Source organism: Perca fluviatilis, chromosome 14, assembly GCF_010015445.1.
Source record: "Perca fluviatilis chromosome 14, GENO_Pfluv_1.0, whole genome shotgun sequence".
NCBI lineage: Eukaryota > Metazoa > Chordata > Actinopteri > Perciformes > Percidae > Perca > Perca fluviatilis.
The window spans coordinates 2,273,262-2,292,045 of NC_053125.1; the positions used below are offsets into that span (position 1 = coordinate 2,273,262).

The 18,784-nt window shown below is 41.7% G+C and overlaps 1 protein-coding gene and 2 long non-coding RNA genes across 3 annotated transcripts in view; 1 reads left to right on the forward strand and 2 right to left on the reverse strand.

The window, feature by feature from the left end:
- Positions 1-1,949: 1,949 nt before the first annotated feature.
- Positions 1,950-2,732, reverse strand: LOC120572445. The gene is made up of 5 exons (XR_005641448.1): positions 2,686-2,732; positions 2,495-2,602; positions 2,260-2,391; positions 2,064-2,171; positions 1,950-1,961 (listed from the first exon to the last, which is right to left on the reverse strand). It is a non-coding gene; the product is annotated as an uncharacterized LOC120572445 (long non-coding RNA).
- Positions 2,733-2,820: 88 nt separating this feature from the next.
- On the reverse strand, positions 2,821-3,173 carry LOC120572446. Its single transcript, XR_005641449.1, has 3 exons — positions 3,127-3,173; positions 2,955-3,042; positions 2,821-2,850 (listed from the first exon to the last, which is right to left on the reverse strand). It is a non-coding gene; the product is annotated as an uncharacterized LOC120572446 (long non-coding RNA).
- A 2,499-nt stretch (positions 3,174-5,672) lies between these two features.
- Positions 5,673-18,784, forward strand: part of ank2b (ankyrin 2b, neuronal) — a 171,309-nt gene continuing 158,197 nt past the window's right edge. The window contains exon 1 of the mRNA XM_039821740.1: positions 5,673-5,897. Within this exon, the coding sequence (XP_039677674.1) occupies positions 5,811-5,897 (87 nt within the window). The 5' untranslated portion in view covers positions 5,673-5,810. The remainder of the gene's footprint in view (positions 5,898-18,784) is intronic.

An 18,784-nucleotide genomic window follows, 5' to 3' on the forward strand; every position in this document is an offset into this window, starting at 1 on the left:
AGAGTCATCGGTCAGTGAATTATCGTTACTCTGCATTGCTTGCGACTTGCTCCAGAAATGTGTCGTGTTATAGCCATCGCCTCCAGGTTCAACATTGTTTGGATAGGGACATCTACGGCTGGCGCCCTTAACTCAACATTTAAAACGCTGTCCTGTGTTGCATTGCCCAAAGCCCTCGCTATTAAATCTGTTAAGGTGCTATACACCCTTTCCAGGAACACTACCGATATCAGTCAAATCAATTTTTCGCGAGGTTCGACATCTTGACGAAATTCAGCAGCATTAAAAGGGGTTATCTGTCTGGATGCTATTTCGGATGTTACCTTCGAAACGCGCCCGCACCACACTGCACACCACCCTGAGGATTTTCTGTGGGTGATGGAGGGGTACTATAAGCGCGTTTGGACGGTTGGGGACCGGTCTGTTCATCTGTACAGGATCGTTTTGGCGGCTGAACACTCGGAAAACATGCAGGTCTCTTATTACTCTGATCTATGTCTGGGGGTCTGTATTTGATGATTGTGTAGCGTCTGTATTGGACGGTGTATTGCTGGAATACACATCTGAAGGACCATTATGTGACAACTGTTCAGGGGAAGGACTATCTAATTCTTGTGTTTTCTCACTGGTGCTTTCACTAAGCGCTAGCACTAGGCATAGATTGGGGCCCAGGCTTCGAATATTTTGGCATGTATAGCACACAAACGTGCAAAATCCTGAGGATTGCTTACTGCTCTTGTGTATTCGTCCTCGCATGGCCATTCTAGTTCCTCGTCACTACTATCGTCACACACACCTAAGGGTTCAGATTTTTTTGTTTTTGGGTGGCGGTGGCATTTTTTTTTAATTTTTTTTAAATTTTTTTATATTGTACACAGACTATAGCCTGTTTTTTACTGTGGGGGCATATTCATAGTCTTTTTAAGGCATACTATCGTAGGTACAATCAGCGTATTGAGAGAAGCTGACCTGATTGGCCAGCGTGGTGCCAAAACCTGTGACCAAATCAACCAAATGCGTGTTAGCTCTGACCTGGCTGGCCAGCGTTGTTCGAAGTCTGTGACCAAACCAGTCAATTGTGTGTTAGCTGTTTGCAAGACATCTAATTTATTCATAAGAGCATCGTTTTTGTTTTTCGTAATTCGGCTAATTCTGATTGTATTTGTTTATAATTGCCATCTGACGCAGGTTGTTGAGGTGTAGTGTTGACACAATACTCAAAAGCTCTTCACCCTGAAGCAATGTCACCTGCTCAGGACCTCCTAGTGCCCCACAGTGTTCAAACTGGTTGTAAGTATTATAATTAGGCACTGCTTGCTTATCAAGGAATGGAACGTTAACCTCTAATACATTTACAGGATTGGTTACTGATGTATTCCCCCTGTTACACTTTTTATCTGACACCGTTATGACAGAGGTGTGTGGTATACAGCTGACATGGTCGGATCCTTCCTCTGTGCTATAGATACAGTTAAAGAGGTATGCACCTACATTATATTCAGGGAACACCTGCAAAGATGCCTGACTCGATTGATGGGCTGTAAGTGGTGTCTCTGCTATTCCGGCGTCTTTCAGAACCCTTCTGCTGTAGCTAGCCGATTTGGTTGAGGGGTGTAGGAGCTGCCGCTGTTAGTCCTGTGTCTTCAGACCCTTCTCCGGCTTCTACGGCATGGATTGTCTAGAGGTATAACAACATATTTTTCTGGTTAAATAAAGACGCGCGCGCACACACACACACACACACACACACACACACACACACACACACACAACACACACGCACACACAACACAGACACACACCCACACACCTCATCAGATGTCTTTTGTAAAGGGGTGTCCTTTTGTCCCCTCTCAATGGAGTCACTCGTGGGGTGGCAGGGCTTTGGTGTACTATGTGTGAAATCGCACTTAGACGACAACAAATGCAAGGACTCTAAGTCTTCGGTGCGTCGTTACTTGCTAAAACAAAGAAATGCCTTTTTAACAATATATACATTTTATTTAAAAAGCTTTTATAACACTATGTAAATATATTCTGCTAGATACAAAAGGGTTTCTCACCTCTGCAACTGTGTTAGGATCATAAGATACAGTGGCCGGGTAAGATGAGACCGGAACAAAGGAATGGTTGCGTCTTTTGGGCGGGAAGCCTTTCTGGTATGGCTCAGGCTGTAATAAGCATTAGATTAGAAATTTTTTTTTTTTTTTTTTTTTTTAAATACAACACTCTATTTTCATGTTTTTCTTTTCAATTCACCTCAATAGATCTCTTCTTAGATCCCTTCTTAGGCTTGTGTAGACATCCGTTTCTGCTCCATGGGGGTGGCTGTGTGAAATCGTCCTCAGGCGTCAAATACAATGAAACTAAGTCTTCCGTAGCCTTTAGTTGCTAAAACAAAGGAAAGGGCTTTTTTAACAACATATACATTTTATTTAAAAAGCTTTTATAACACATGTAAATATATTCTGCTAGATACAAAAGGGTTTCTCACCTCTGCAACTGTGTTAGGATCATAAGATACAGTGGCCGGGTAAGATGAAACCGGAACAAAGGAATGGTTGCGTCTTTTGGGCGGGAAGCCTTTCTGGTATGGCTCAGGCTGTAATAAGCATTAGATTAGATGCATTAGATTATTTTTTTTTTATACAACACAGCATTTTACCGTTTTTCTTTTCAACTCACCTCAATAAATTGCTTCTTATGCCTACGATGGTGAACGTTTTTAGGGGTAGCAGCTTTCAAAGAGAGGTTTAGAGAAGCACCGGCCTTTAATCATGGTTGATTTCAGCCCTATGTGCTATCGAGTAGCCATCACTCTCACGGATCCTTTGTTCAGGAACGGATTGTCTAGACACAGAATATATATATATATTAGAGGAATAGAAACACGGTGATAAATTAAATAGTAATAAATATTACAGCCTGAAAGAGATAAATAGCCCCATAAATACCTGTTTCCAACGTTCTTATTCCTTATTAGAAGGACCTTTTGTTTTATGTTCTGGTGTGTTGGGGTCTGTAGGATCGGGCTACACAGCTCTTTTTTAAAAAACAAAAAATTAATGAAAACACAGTACTAAATCAATTAATGCTGTAGTGTATAATATATTTATAGGTTTTTACCTTGTGGTATAAGTGTTTCATCAACTAACACAGCCACATTGTCCCAGCTCTTTGTAAAATCACCTAATGACGCAAACTGCATTATACAACAAAAAAAAACTTTTAAGTCACAAATGACTGAATGAATTAAACACCTTACAATAAGCTTTTTTTTTTAAATTTACTCACCAAACGCAGCCGTTTTCTGTAGAAACGAATCCTCTTTTCTTCAGAGGTATTTGTTGAGGAAGCCTGAGAAACGAGGGAAAATTTTTAGCTAGCACCTTAGCTAAAAACTGCAGGTAAAAAGTGAGCAGTCAGCCTTGAAAACAAGGGGTTTTTAAACACCACAAACCACTTGCCCGTACGATTTAACACCCCCAACAATAGACCTCACATTTACAAGCTAACCACTGGGCTAACACGTGTTTTTACTATCGTCATATGGTACAACCACGCCCGCATAATCGAACACACGGTCAAAAGTTTTAGCTAATTCATGAATGACTGAATGAATTAAATATCTTTGAACATCCTTAAACACAAGAGGTGCTTTTAAATTTACTTACCACTAGTAGGTATTGCTGAAAAAACGAAAACACCTGCGTTGCTTTCACCAAGAAGAATTAAAAAGTGAAACTCCAGAGGTTTTTTTGATGAGGGAAAACGTGGTAGCTATCTAGCTAGCTACCAGACTAGCTAGAAAAAGCATCTAAAAAGAGACAGCTAGCATGAAACAAGGGGTTTTAAACAGTGCACTGCTGAAAAAGGATCCTCTTTTTTTTTTCTCACAAAAAAACTCACCGGTATTGATTGTGGAAAAAGCGTGGTAGTAAGCTAGCTAGCTAGCAGAAAAGCTAAAAAGTGTGCAGACCCCCCAGGTAGTACGACAGAGTGACCTCTCGACGGCGGGTGTGAGAGGCCGCCTCAGCTCAAGGCCACAAGACCCTCGGTTAGGCGGCGACGCACGCGACACCCGAAAGTCATCACATCCGCTAGATGCACTACCATATTCGGCCACTAGATGGCGCTTTCGCGAGGTGCCGACGTTCGACCGCGACGTCATCACATCCGCTAGATGCGCGTCGCGCCACGGCGATTAGATGCACTAACATATTCAGCCACTAGATGGCGATCGCGAGTAACGACGTCGCGCCGCTACGTCATCACATCCGCTAGATGCGTGCGCAGCTTACGGATTAGATGCACTACCATATTCGGCCCCTAGATGGCGCCTCGCGGGGTACGCGCCCGTTCGACCGCGGACGTCATCACATCCGCTAGATGCGTGCGCAGCTTCGACGATTAGATGCACTAACATATTCAGCCACTAGATGGCGATCGCGAGTAACGACGTGCGGCCGCGCCGTCATCACGCACGCACATATCATCAGTTGGCATGGCAGGTTTGCGTGTGCGTGTGAGATGACGTCACACATGCACGCGCAAAACCGCCATCTTTATACTACTAACGACTGGTCTCATGACAGTTAAGTTTAGCGGTCTTTCCAGTAAATGTAGTCGAGAAAAGGTGACTGTGAGCTGGGTTAAGGGCACCTTGAGGTACTGGTTCATTCAGGGGCCGTTACAGTTAAGTTTCGGCGACAAAATGTTACCGTCATGCGGTGACGACAGCACCAAAAACAACTAGTCAGGATTAGAAAAAGGATTGTGGTTTTGATTCGGTCCGCTTCGGTCCGCTCAAGTAGTTCTCCCGGGACAGGAACACGCGTCTCCTGGGTGAAAGCCTTGTGATTTCCCCGGAACACATACTCCGCTTCCCCACTTGAAAGCCCTGTGCAATCACTGTGGTGCATACAGTAATAAATATGTGGAATACACACAAATTACAACACGTTTTGTTAAATGGTTCATGAGAGAGCAGCCTGTCTATTTGTAATGATACAATTATAAAAATTTGCATTCTGGTTGATATAATTGTACATTATTATGTGAATCATCGCATTTGAAAAGCAGAAACAGCAAAGGCTTGGCAATTACACTGTTTGTTGATTGACTAATCAATTAGTCAAATCATGTCAGCACTACGTAGCTTAGATCTGTAGCTATAAGTAGCATAATGATTGAGTGGCATTAATTTCTGACCCACACATACACACAGTTGTGCATATTTTCTTGGTTTCATTTACTACTGTTATTTTGAATGCCTTCATAACAGTGAGATGAATATTTAATCTGAATTTTGATTCATGTATTATCACTCATCACTCAGTGTCATAATTGAGTTTTATGTTGCCTCCTTTCACCTTGCTGCTCTGGCATTTGAAGCTTTTTCAAAGGAAAAATTAAAATATGTACATGAGGCAGCTGTGTGTGTGTGTGTGTGTGTGTGTGTGTGTGTGTGTGTGTGTGTGTTCATGCGCGTGCGGAGACTATTTTGGTTCGACGTTTCCAGATAAACACTGGTGGCAGCTGCTGCCATAGCAACGCCATTGTGCTCCCTCCCTCTTCTCTCCTCCCCTCCCCTCCCCCGACCCCCAAACCTCCCCCCGCACCCCCCACCCCTTCCCCTCCGCCTGGCTCAGCGCTTCACAACAGCCAGAGAGTGAGGACCAGAGAGGAGAGAGGTCGGCTCGCTTCGTTTCACTGAGGAGGGGGGGAAGAGACGAGACGAGTGGATAGAGAGAGAAACAAAAAAAGAAAAGGAATAAAGTGGAGTGAAAAGTAATTGCTTTGGGGAGAGAATGAGTGAGGACAACCACTCCCACTACCGGCTGGACCCCAGCGATCGCCTCAATGGGCTGGGACAGAGGAGAAAGAGACCCAAGAAGGTAAATGAATAGATGGAGAGCCACATTGTACAGAGAGCATGAGGAGTGTGAGGGAGAGGGGGGGAACCCTGCCTGGTTCCTCCCAGCAAGAGAGCAGGAGCTGGGGGTAGTGGAGGTGGAGCAGGTGGAGAGTAGTGGAGTGTGGGTTTGGGTTTTTTTTGTTTTTTTTCTGGCCAGAGGTGTTACTGTTGTGTCAGGGAGTGGTCTTTAGGTTGTAATAAAGCTTAATTCCTGCTGAAACTTACTTGATTTTGCTCTCCATCTCCATCTCCACCCCTGGAGTAAAGCCATTTCCCAGAGAGAGCTCTTCTCTCCATCTCTTCTGTTTGTCCCCTGGGCGAATTACTCCTCCACCACTCCCTCCTATCCATTCTGCTCCCTGTGTTTCCCCCTCTCTTCGTCTCTCAGTGTGTTGTTGTGAACACCTCTAGGTAGGGAGTAGTAGGAGGAGGCTGCTCTCCCATGCTGACAGGGTGGCTCCCTGTTCTGCTCACTCTTTTGTGTGCCTGTTGTTGTGGGCGGCGTTACACAAAGATATCAGCTCTCATGAGATTTTTGTTATTCTATCATCCTCATTCTATGAGGTCTTCTTGACATCCATGACAAATTGCTGCTTATTGTTTTATTCCTGCGACCACCATCATGAACCACATACACCCATCACCTTCGGTGTCAGCTTTCAATGAAGGCACAGATAGCTGTATTCATAAAGACATGGAAATTAAGTAATATTACGACCTGACTAGTCTCGCTTTGTCAGACCTATCTCCACAGCGATGCGAAGGAAGGTCTGGCAACAGGAACATGGATAGGAGAGAAAATGGTCAAAAAATAAAACCACAAAATGGTTTTATTTCTTTAAACCAATCACAATCGTCTTGGGCGGCGCAAAGCTCCGGACGCAGCGACGGTGGCTCTGCGAAATAGTCTCTGGAAGGAACTTGTTTTGGTGGAACATGCGCACCCCGCAAAAGAAAATCGCCACATACAATATTAAATGAAGTTAAATGTTGACACAATACAGTAACGTGAAATATTTAAATTAGCTGGATACATGGTTAAAAGTCATTAGCTCTTACCACTGATCACCATGTGTACCGCGACCGGAGTTTAAAGTAAACACAAAGAAAGGTCAAAGTAAGAGACGCCCAATGGAACTTCCGGCGGCGGCTCTGTAACTATCCTATCCTATGTCATCGATCCAGACTATGACCTGACTATCTATACAAGTTAAATACAAGTCCTCTAAACCATTTAACCACATAGGTTGTTTGTTCCTATGCTCTAATACAACCATTAGTTGCTTAATGAATTAGCTCCCCTAGCAATTCATCATTTTGCCTAAATGTAACGGTCAAGCTTTAAAACACATCATTAACGTGGAACGGTCACAGTTTGGTTAGGTTTAGGCACAAAAACTACTTCAGTACATTCGTTAGGTTGCTTCACATCCGTGTGTACTGTACATGACGGAATTACGAACGTGACGTAGTTCCGTTTGTTACGTAAGTAAAAATAACTTGCTGTTTATATTTTCAAACATATTTTTGATGGTATTTAGGAGGAGTGTTGACATTACATATGTGTCAACTAGAGGGCATTGACTACTTTTTCAGTGTAAAATGACAGTCTCATGTATTTTTATGCTCTTTAATATGAGATACCTGCCTCAGAAATACAGTATTGGTTTGATAATCACACATAGTTTAATTTAGAAATAGATACTATAAAAAGCAGGATTGCATTCTTCTTGTCTTTACGATGAAAATTCATTGAAATGTAATATAACAGTTCACTGTCTACACTAAAGCAACAACAACAGAAGAATAAATGCTTTAAGGTACTCTTCATTTCATTCTCTATGACAACCAATACATCCTTCAACTAAACAACTAAATAAATTGTCCAAAACAACCCCTTTGAGCATTTTCTGATCTGCCACTTCAATGGTTAAGGTTAGGGTCAGGTAGGTACTTGGTTATGGTTCAGGAGAGATTATGGTCATGGTTACAAGAAACCAACACTGACTGTTTTGAACTTTTTGTATGCCCAACCATCCACATTTACTAAATTTTGACAGAAGGTACTAATAAATAGAAACGTTGGCATCTTAATGTAGCTGCTACACTGAAATACTTAATTATGTGTGTTATGCTGACCAACATACAGTATGTCAGTGCTCTTAGAAGCCCTGTGGTATCCACATTAGCATTGACATGGCCTCAGTCTATATTTCTGTCTATGGTGATTTTTTTGTCCCGCTATCTGATTCTGTATCTGTATATTCTCGTTCCATTTCTCTCTATCCTTCTCTATTACATATGACAGCCCAGTCTTTTTTCACAGGCACAGACAGACAAAATCCAGCATTATTGCATTTCGCAGTACTTTCTGTTCGTTGGTTCGAGGGAATTGAGGCTTACAGAAGGAGACTGGCTCGGCCGATTGCATTGATGTTTTTTTTTTCAGGGCTGACTATCAGATTCAATGTCGTTGTGCTCATTTGGCTACGTCAATCTTGAGGTTTTCAGAAAGTTGACTTTGCAGAACAACTAGACATTGGTTACAATGTGTGCGAGACTCTCAATGACTGAAAGAGTTTTTTAGCAACATTCTTTTTTTTATTTTATTATTTTTTATAAAGGAAAACACACATTAATCAACATTTCTGTAAATGTGCCAGTGTTAGGCAGCCGGCTAATTTTCAACTGTAGTCCTTTGGCCAGATGATTTTAGACCAGAGCAACAGGAAACAGCAACACATTAGTACAACATGGCTTCTTCTACAATGTCATCACTGCAATCTGTAATTAGTTCACGATGATAAACACCAAGCATCTTTTTTTAGACAAATACAGGAGTAATGACTACTTATCTCCAAGACTAAGACAAAATTATCATAAGCAAAACACAACAGCAGTTAGCATGTAGCCACGCCTCCATTCATAGACCAGAATGCCTGCTGCCTTAGGGCTTGTCTGCTTCTTTAATTGGCTGAGAAAGCGGTGAGAAATGCCAGAAAAAAAGTGCATACAAAAAAGGAGGACACAGTATGCTAATGTCAGCTGCTTGTGTTGCCAACACATCACTTACACAAGGTAATATCAAAAAACTAAATACACATACAAATGTACCTGAAAGATTCATTGGTTTGAGTCATTTTCTATGAAAAAAAGTAAATAATTCTTTAAATTCCAGCTTCATAAGTGTGAATATGTTCTAGTTTCTTTACTGTGTTTGATTTGTGGACAAAACAACACATTTGAGGACATCATCTTGGGCTTGATCGACATTTTCACCATTTTAAAGAGCAAACAACATTGATTAATTGAGAAAATAATTGACAATGTAAATAACCATTAGTTGCAGCCCTAGTTTTGTGCTATTCAAGATATCACACTTGGGTGTTAACGGTTCTTCTTGACTGTGTAAACAATACAAACAAATCTTTAACTTTAAATGTCTGCTTACTAGGTTTTTCCAGAGCTTTCAACTGGTCTTCATCATGGTATGTATCAGCAAACAGCATCTGTTGATAAGAAGCAGTAGAAAGCTCCAGTAAAACCCAGTAAGTGGGCCTGGATTTAAGATTATTTTGGTAGTTTCCCAACTCAACTATATGACATTAGACAGATTTAAACTCTTGCCTCATCGACTGTGACTGTGACTGGTCAGTCCATTAGTCATTGAAAAATGTCATTAACGAGCTCTGAAGCAGTTGCCCACTGTGACAAACCAGAAAGAGTAGCCATATGCCCTGCTACGTCCTACAGTGTTCTTCTACGCCCTGCTATGCCCTGCTATGCTCTGCAGTGCCCTGTTACGCCGTGAACTACTACAAGTACTATTTCTATTAATAGTTCTATTATCTTTACTGTGACTATAATTGCCACTGTTCATCACACCAACCAACCGGCACCGGCAGACACCGCCTACCAAGAGCCTGGGTCTGTCTGAGGTTTCTGCCTAAAAGGAAGTTTTTCCTCGCCACTGTTACACTAAATGCTTGCTCTTGGGGGAATTACTGGAATTGTTGGGTCTTTGTAAATTATAGTGTGGTCTAGACCTACTTTACCTGTAGAGTGTCTTGAGATGACTCTTGTTATGATTTGATACTATAAATAAAATTTTATTGAAAAATGAATTGAATAATAAATGTTACAATGCAAAATAGAGAAACTGCTGTTAGATTTAACTTGTCTTTCCACATTTACATATCGCAGAACAAGAGTGTGAGGGGGAAAGAGGGAATGGCTCAGAAAAGGACTTGTGTGCGAATATGTTTATTGCTGAATCTACTAAAGTAAATTGTTGGTGGAAGCACAGGGCAAAGCGTTTGGCAGCGGGGGGGGGGCGGGGCATTCAGAATCAATAGATGAATTATTGATATGCTTCCTCCCCCATGCTTAGATCGGCACACAGGAACACACATACAAATACACACCCAGCTGGTGACCTATGGGAGCTGATCTTTGCTGTGTGCAGGGCAATTGACTGAGAGTGAGGTGTTCTGGTTATGTCCGCTGTTGCAATCCTTCATATTTGGAAACAAACACACACTTGAGTTGATGTTTTCAGTTGGTAGAAAGCCTCTGTTTAATACAGTGTGTTCTTGGCTCTTTCATGAAAGCCCTAAGTACTTTAATCTCCCACTCAATTACCCCGTCCCCCTCTCCCACTGATCCAGAGGGGGTTTAAAACACATCCCCTCTGTACCCAAACAGCCTATGCTTGTTCACTGTATATATTATTTCAAGGAGAGGAAGACTGTGGCCTTGATGAAGATGCAGGTCTTATTTTCTGATGAGCACAGGAAGGTTTCAGGTTTGTGGGTTTCTGTCCTGCAGGGCAAGGACAGTTTGCTGAAGTCAGATTGGTGTGTTATTTCAACAGGGATTTTCAACCCGTCTGTTTCTGGGACTCAGCAGTTTTTCATTTAGAAAAAGAGAGTCATATTCAGCCAAATAACAGAGAATCATCAGGATTTGCTGCCCTGCTGGTCTCTTATATTGGCTTTTAACAGTTATCTAGGAATAAAAATACAACATTAGATTTGCTTCACGCATGTTTGCCTTTCATTTATGATGTGATTAGTCCAATCAATGTCAGAAAGCACTTGCATAGTATATACTGTACATGTATAGTGCTGTATATGAGAAGCCTTTAACCTTAAATGACACTGTGACATTTTAATAAGAACTGAAGTAGGGCTGGGTATTGTTTAAAACGTTTAAATACTTACACCAATCTGATACCTCAGTTTCTGTAGTGAAACCATAACTCTTTTTACAGCCCAGTATACCAAGACATTTCTTCCTTATTGGACAATTTTGCACCTCACAAATTGTCCAATAGTGTTCAGTGTTAGTGCAAAAACTAGAATTCCCTTTATGTCATGCGACGGAAAGAAAAAGTGTGGAGGTTGGGGTTGGTGGAATGTAACATGTGTGTCTTTTATGTGGAAGACCAGAGTTTGCGTCCTGTCACAAAAAACCCTGTATAAATGAGGAGATCTTGGTCAGAGGATGTGGAGACAGAGAACGTCAACCCTAATACAAGGACAACTATCGACCGCCGTGACACAATTACTGGGTTACTTCCCTGCTGTCTGGTCTGATATGTCTGAAAATAACTAAAGATGAATAGGATGTACCCAGAGTGTCTCACTGATCCAGTGACTGTTCACCCTGTGACTCAGCTCATCAGAGGACAAAATGTCTCCTGTTGTTGGGAGTTTTTGCTTTCATCATGAATGTATTGCGATTTGGGGTTGTCCGTCCTTCTATTTGGCTATTTCTATTCTATGTGTTTCTACAAAAAACTGGCCATCATTCAACGCCATAACTCAGGAACAGAAGGGGAGATTGTAAACATATTTACAGTAAAATGTGGTCAGATACTGAATTGGTGACACTAATATTGGGTACCTACCTTGAAACTGTTGTGATTTTATAGATAGTCTGTGTGTGAAGCATCCACGTATTATTCCCTGGAATCATACATCTCCATATAGTAATGCCAAAAAATACACTTTTAATACCTTTTGTTAAGTTCCTTCAAAGTCCTCAATTCGTATATTTTATGAGTACGTGTGTGTACTCATAAAAAGTTTTTATGTTTGTGTGTGTGTGTGTGTGTGTGTGTCTTTGACCCTTGCATGCTGCCTCTTTTTTTGGACAGCAAACAGCAACACAGATGGTCTGTGAGGATGACACCCAGACGTCGCTATGGCGACCAACAACCTTGCCACCAAAAAGAAAACCTTTAGCTGAAAACATCTGAGGCGACTTGTCTAGGCTCTGGCAGCATATTTTTCGGATGTACAGTTTGGGTTTTTGTCTGAAAAGTGACAATTCTGTTCACTTTGCCTAACATTTGAAAGGAGCAGTGCTCTGATAGTACTGCAATATGTCCTTGAGTGTTTTTTCCGAGAATAGAACTGCCTGTAATGAATCCATCCCTGGCTGGGCAAAGCTGCACTCCCTTGATATAAGGTCAGGGTGTGGCTATTCCCTGGACGGCCATGATGCTGTTGTTGTGTTGCTGTGTGATCCAGGTTGTTAAAAAGATTGGGTTTAAAGGAGGTTAGGCTTCTTGTTGTTCTCCTCTTTTATTACAAGAAAAACTGTGCCAAACAGAGGAAAGGAAGACATATCTGAGGATTAAGATGCTGAGTGAAAAGGTGAGGACTAAAGGAAGAAACTTGGGTTTAATGAGCGTTTAATCTCAATATATATTATATTATTATAATATATTCGTATCAGGAAATATCTTCAATCCGCCCCCCCCCTCAAACTCCTGGTGCCATAACCAATGATAACTGAACAGAGTGGACGCGTGGCATTTTTTACAGGGCTACCTCACACAAACACGACAAAAATGATCTTTCAACCAACATCTTTTGCCTTCTTTCCAAAAAGTAAATTTTTTTAATCAATAGCAATATAATTCAATTCAATAAATAGCGAGTAGTTAATGGAATTGTTATTTTGTGCTGTGTGAAAAAAATAACTTCCACAACAATCTTCTGTTTTCTTTCAGTTATGATATTTATCACAATATAAACCATGTTGGTGTTACTGTTGAGATTTGGCCTATACTGGAATTGTTGGGTCTTTGTAAATTATAGAGTGTGGTCTAGACCTACTCTATCTGTAAAGTGTCTTGAGATAACTCTTGTATGAATTGATACTATAAATAAAATTGAATTGAATTGATACTATAAATAAAATTGAATTGAATTGAATTAAAATAAAATCTCAATGCTAGGTGACTACTACAGTTTCAGAACGGGAAAAATTACAAAGAATTGTATCGGCTATTATGAGAAAACCTGTGTAAAGCTGACCAAAAGCCTTTAAACTACTGGTCTGATAAAGTTGATATGGCTAGCATCTTAGCAAACAGTTGCCTAGTTACGAATCCAGCAGACACTGTAGAGTTGGTCATGATTCTCACTCAATTAGTAAAGGCTCTGACACACCAACCCGACTGCCGACCGCCGGCAGAAAAGGCAGTCGGACTGATCAGTCGTCCCGAGTTGGTCAAAAAAGTGCCTCGGAACACACCCAAGCGACGCCGACTTGAGCGCACATTCTGAGCGTGCGCTAGACGTAATACGTCTCCATAACAGCAGGCGGTGCTAATCTGTATTGTCGCCCAAAAAATTTTAAAAAACGGAAATGACGTAAACACAGAGCACGCTGTCGTCAGTCATTGTTTTCATCAGAGAGTGTTGATAGTATTCAAGAAGGATCGTTGTCATTACTTGCTGAACGGAAGATAATACGATGGCTAGTAATAAGAAGATACTGGTGTTGCCAGCTCCTGCACTGATTCCCTAGTCAAGGGCTAGCACTCCACCAATCAGATTGGTCATTGAGTCCGACTGCCCACTGGCCGATTCAAGTCAAATCGGCCAAAATGAAGGCCGACGGCTCCTCCGACTGACGACGGCACGGAACACTCTGAACAGACTTGAGTCACCGACCTCGCCAGACTGTCCGACGGCCGATAATCAGGTTGGTGTAGTATGTGTATATGGAGTAGTATTGCATTGTTAGACCTTCCTCCACAGTGGAGGGTCTGGCTCCACACAGCATTCCGGGATGGAAGAAAAACGTGCTCTGGTTCATTGGCATTTCTTTTAACCAATCACAATCGTCTTGGGCAGCGCTCAGCGCCGGACGGAGCCACGGTGCCTCTGCTAAATAGTCTCGGGAAGGAATTTGTTTTGGTGGAAGGTGTACGTTCAAAAGTTGTCGTGCGACAGAAAACTCAGATTGGACAGATAGTCTAGCTGTCTGGATTTACCCTGCAGAGATCTGAGGAGCAGTTAACCATAGTCCTCATAAATCCACCGGAGTTTAGAACGCCAACACAAAGAAAGAGGAAGGTAACGGACATTCTGCCAGATGAGGGAGATCTGGCGGAATTTGAGAAAAATTACACTACCTTCCAAAGTATAGCCTAAATAAGTGTTGCTCTACAACAACATGCAAATTTTTTGCCATGTAGAGATATCCAAAGCTTGACAAATCTGCCATGCTACGGTTTCTAAGGTTTGAGAGGACAAATAACTGTTTTTTAAATATTGATGATTCCTCCAAAGGATTAAGTGGGATACCTGATGTTATATGATTGGTTAGCGATTATGTTTCACTGTAATTGGACAGTTGTATGTTGTTGAACAATGTACTGAAGTACTCAGTATATTAAACTTTCTCATTTTCTTTTTGGAATTTTATCCTGGACCAGCTATCAACCTAATTCTAATTAGCTGCAGAAACACGTCACTGATGGATTCGACAAAAGTAGCCATTTCCGTGATGAACTGCCAAACCCAGTCATTCACTGAGCGTCAGGCCTGCATTAGCACTATATGTATATGGGTAGGGACAGCTTTGAAAGACAGCTCGGTGCTGAAGCGGGAGTGCTCAGTCTGACACTAATTATGCGTCTCCCATCTCACTTATGGATGGTCAGGGATTATTTATTGATGAGAAGATCTATCCATTAGTAATGCCTGGGGACTCTGGGGTGGCTCTTGGATCAATGGAGCTTCTCTGGTTCTGGTGATGCAAGGTGTTTGGGCAAGTCAGAGGATTTTGGCTTCGGCGAGAGGTCACAGGCCTGACGACAATGAGGCCACAGGGGTAGTTTGTGTGGTTACACTTTCCAGATAGTTCCCTGCAGAAGTTTTCGATTTCAGTGCAAACAGTGAACTTAATCATCTAGTAGGGTGCAGCTCTGACACATTGAGCATCCCAGCTCGTTCAATGCTTGCACTCTAAATGCCTTTTAAAAACCTAACCGAAAACATATCTACAAAAGAATCTCTCAAGAGTAAAGCAACACTCAAAGGTCATGAATATATTACGTAATTGCAACAAAATCCGTTAAACTGCCACGGAATAATTCCGTTAAATGAACACGGATCGCCAACGGATCGTCAAATTCCGTGATGGGCTCACGGAAGAATTCTGTGAAATGAACACGGATTGCCGAAAAAGAAACACGGGTTTACGTGACACGCAAGAAGAACGGAGCGGTTGGGTTCAGGAAAAGGTCGTGGGTGGGCTTACGGTTCTGTGACACACGCGGGACATGCTTATAAAAAAAAAACAAGCAAAAAAAAAAACACAACTGACAAACGCCACACGCGGGACACGAACTCCGGTCTCCTGGGTGAAAGTCCTGTGTTTTACACATCCACCACCCCAACCAACCTCCTGACATGGAATTCCGGCCTTACATACTGCTCACTACCGTGCTACGTCATCTTCTCATTGACTTTACATTGGCATTGATTTCCGTGGTGGCCACACGGAATTTTCACACATTCCGTGCCACCACCACGGAATGAACTGTTACCAGTCCGTGCCCATTTTACGGAATTCAGTGAGACCAGTCTGCTGGTTAACTGCTCCTCAGATCTCTGCAGGGTAAATCCAGACAGCTAGCTAGACTATCTGTCCAACCTGAGTTTTCTCTCGCATGACTAAAACTACTTTTGAACGTACACATGTTCCACCAAAACAAGTTTGCAGAGGCGCCGTTATGATTGGTTTATAGAAATGCCAATAAACTAGAGCATGTTTGGACTCGCCAGACCCTCCTCCTCCTGTGGAGGAAGGTCTGGCAATGCAAGACTAGGTACACATTTCAATGTGTTGTCAATTATAGTTAGGAATTTGTTGTCACAACTGATAGCACCTAGTTGGACCGAATCCATCTGGGTCAATTGATGTTGACAGGTGTTTGGAACTGGAATTGGGACCACTGATATCACGAAGCATGAGGAAAAAGGACTAATGTTGTTTACCTTTTATCTACATAATGCAGAAAACGTTAGGCAAAGCTTTAGATTGATGTCAGTTTCTTTTCTGAATAGAGCTCTTGATCACCTAATAGTCCAACATTTTCAAAAGTTTGCGTTTTCTGCCAAAACAAATTGCATGTTTGCAGTGTGTCTTAAAGGAGAAATCCGGGCAATTTTTACGTTAATCTTGATCGTTATACCTATGTGAGTACTGTCTATAGAAAAAATAAACAAGCAGAATCAGTGCTAGCAACACGGAGCTGCTGCAGCTAATGCCGCGAGCTCCCACTCAGCTAAAACGGCAGTTATGGGGGCATAAGATAAAGAGTGTATTTGTGCCTCTTAACAGACACGAAATGCAATTAAAATGTCTGTGCAACATGAACAGGGCCCTTACATGACAACAAGATGCATTTAGCAACTTAGCCATTGTTTAAATTCACCTATACCTCTTAGCTGCTAGCTGCCGTCTGGGATGAGTGAGTGTGTTCAGCCAGGCTCCGGTAATAATCATCAGCCGCCTTAACACTATTTTACTGTACAGGGCACAAACATAATTTGGTCCGTTTCCATGTAGTTACATGGTCACTAATATGGTCATAACCACTACAGTGCTCAATTACTTATTTGTGAGGGTGAACTAAAATACCATTTATCACCGCGAAGGCTTGAACAGTCTTCTGGAAGACATCCACCAGACCAGTGGGCTCTTGTTGAATTGTTGTCGGCCCGGTGAAGCCAGGAGGGCGGGCAGGAAGCAGAAGCAGGGACGCCGGCCGGGCTTACTAGCCCGGCTAAGGAAACCACAACGATAGACACTGACAAGACTTCTACTCACTAACGCCAGATGGATCACACACAAAATGGATATATAGTCTACAAATACACACAGAACTGCTGCGGGATGATTATTACCGTAATAATTACATTTTATTTTCTATAGACAGTACTCACATAGGTATAACGATCAAGATTAACGTAAAAATTGCCCAGAGTTCTCCTTTAACTACATTATGTATACTGTCATCAGATACTTGGATACTCAATTGCAGCCTATGTCGTTTTCAGAGTTTACTGACTGGCCTGCAATCTCATTTTTCTTGAAAAATTCAACCATAACTACAGCAGCAATACATTCATCAGGCCCAGTAATCAGCCATAGAAAACAAACGTCTACTGGAATGTAATATGACTCCCCTATGCTTTGTTCTCCTCCATCACCCTGAAACAGGAGTGAAATTTAAGCTAGTGAGGTTGGAGAGAACAATTAGCTGTGATCACTGGGCATTCAAACACATAAATTGACATAAACACTTCACACAGGTTTGTTTTCTTTGCCCTTGTGTCACAGGATCGAGATCAGGGAAACTATAGGCTCCTTTTACAGTAAGATAGAAGTTGATCTAACAGTGATTGGGTGTAATTCCAGCTTGATAGAAAGTGCATAAATCATTAAGGTATTTTAATTCTGAGAACCCCAAAGAGTGAAGGAGAGGGGGAGTAAGCAGAAAAAAGAAGTATATGTCTATATTTGGTGTATTAAAGATCATGTAACTTTTGTTAAACATCAGTCAGCCACCAAGCACCCCGAGTGCCCAAGAGGTGAACTGGCACCTCTGTAGCTATTAATCCACACTCTGCGACCTTCCGGTTCCCAACCCAACTCCCTATAAACTGATTTTATTGCTTATGAATTCAACTTTTAATTTCTGGAAAATAAGATTGTGTTCTTCTTTTCAAATGTTACATGATCTTGCTTTAAGACAATGTTGTACTTAATTTTAATGTAATCTTTATTTGTGTGCATATTACAGTGCATATTAATAAACATTTCTGTAAATATGCCAGAATTAGCCAAAAGGCTAGTTTTCATCTGCAGTCCCTGGCCAGATGTTACAATAGGCTCCTTTAAAAAAATGAAACTTGTAGCTTTTAATATTACGGGAATATGTGAAATACTGAATATCTGAGACTGAATAGCATTCTAATTCAGCCTTCTCTGGCACATATGAATTGTGTGGGAGTCTAATTGCTCTACTTAAGATTTTCTGACTGTAATGCAGAGAGAAATATGACTAAGCTTCCTCTCCAGCCTCTGGTATAAGATGGAAGTGGGGAGCTGTTGACCCTGAGGCTGAGCTCTGTGTGTGTTTCCTGTGATTTCAACCATCTATCAGCTTCAGTAGGAATTATGCGCAGAATTGAAAAGAAAAGAAACTTTACCCAATTGATCTCATAAAAGGTACATATAAATTTATATTGGTAACTTTGTGTTTATTCCCCTCTAATCACTTGAGGGGATAACACTGAGACAGAGTTGGGATGGATCTCAACCCAAAGAAAACATTTCAAAGATCACCGTGCCAGAAATGGACTTGATCCAGCTTGATTGAAAGGCATACTGTCTAACCTTTGACTTTCAAAGTGAGGATGTGTGTGTGCGTGTTGTCTGTCTGTGTGTGTGTGTGTGCGTGTGTGTGTGTGTGTGTGTGTGGTGTTGATTAATCTCCCAGGTCTCATGTCATCCTAATGTACACTTCATACTGTAGAAATCCAGTAGATCTTA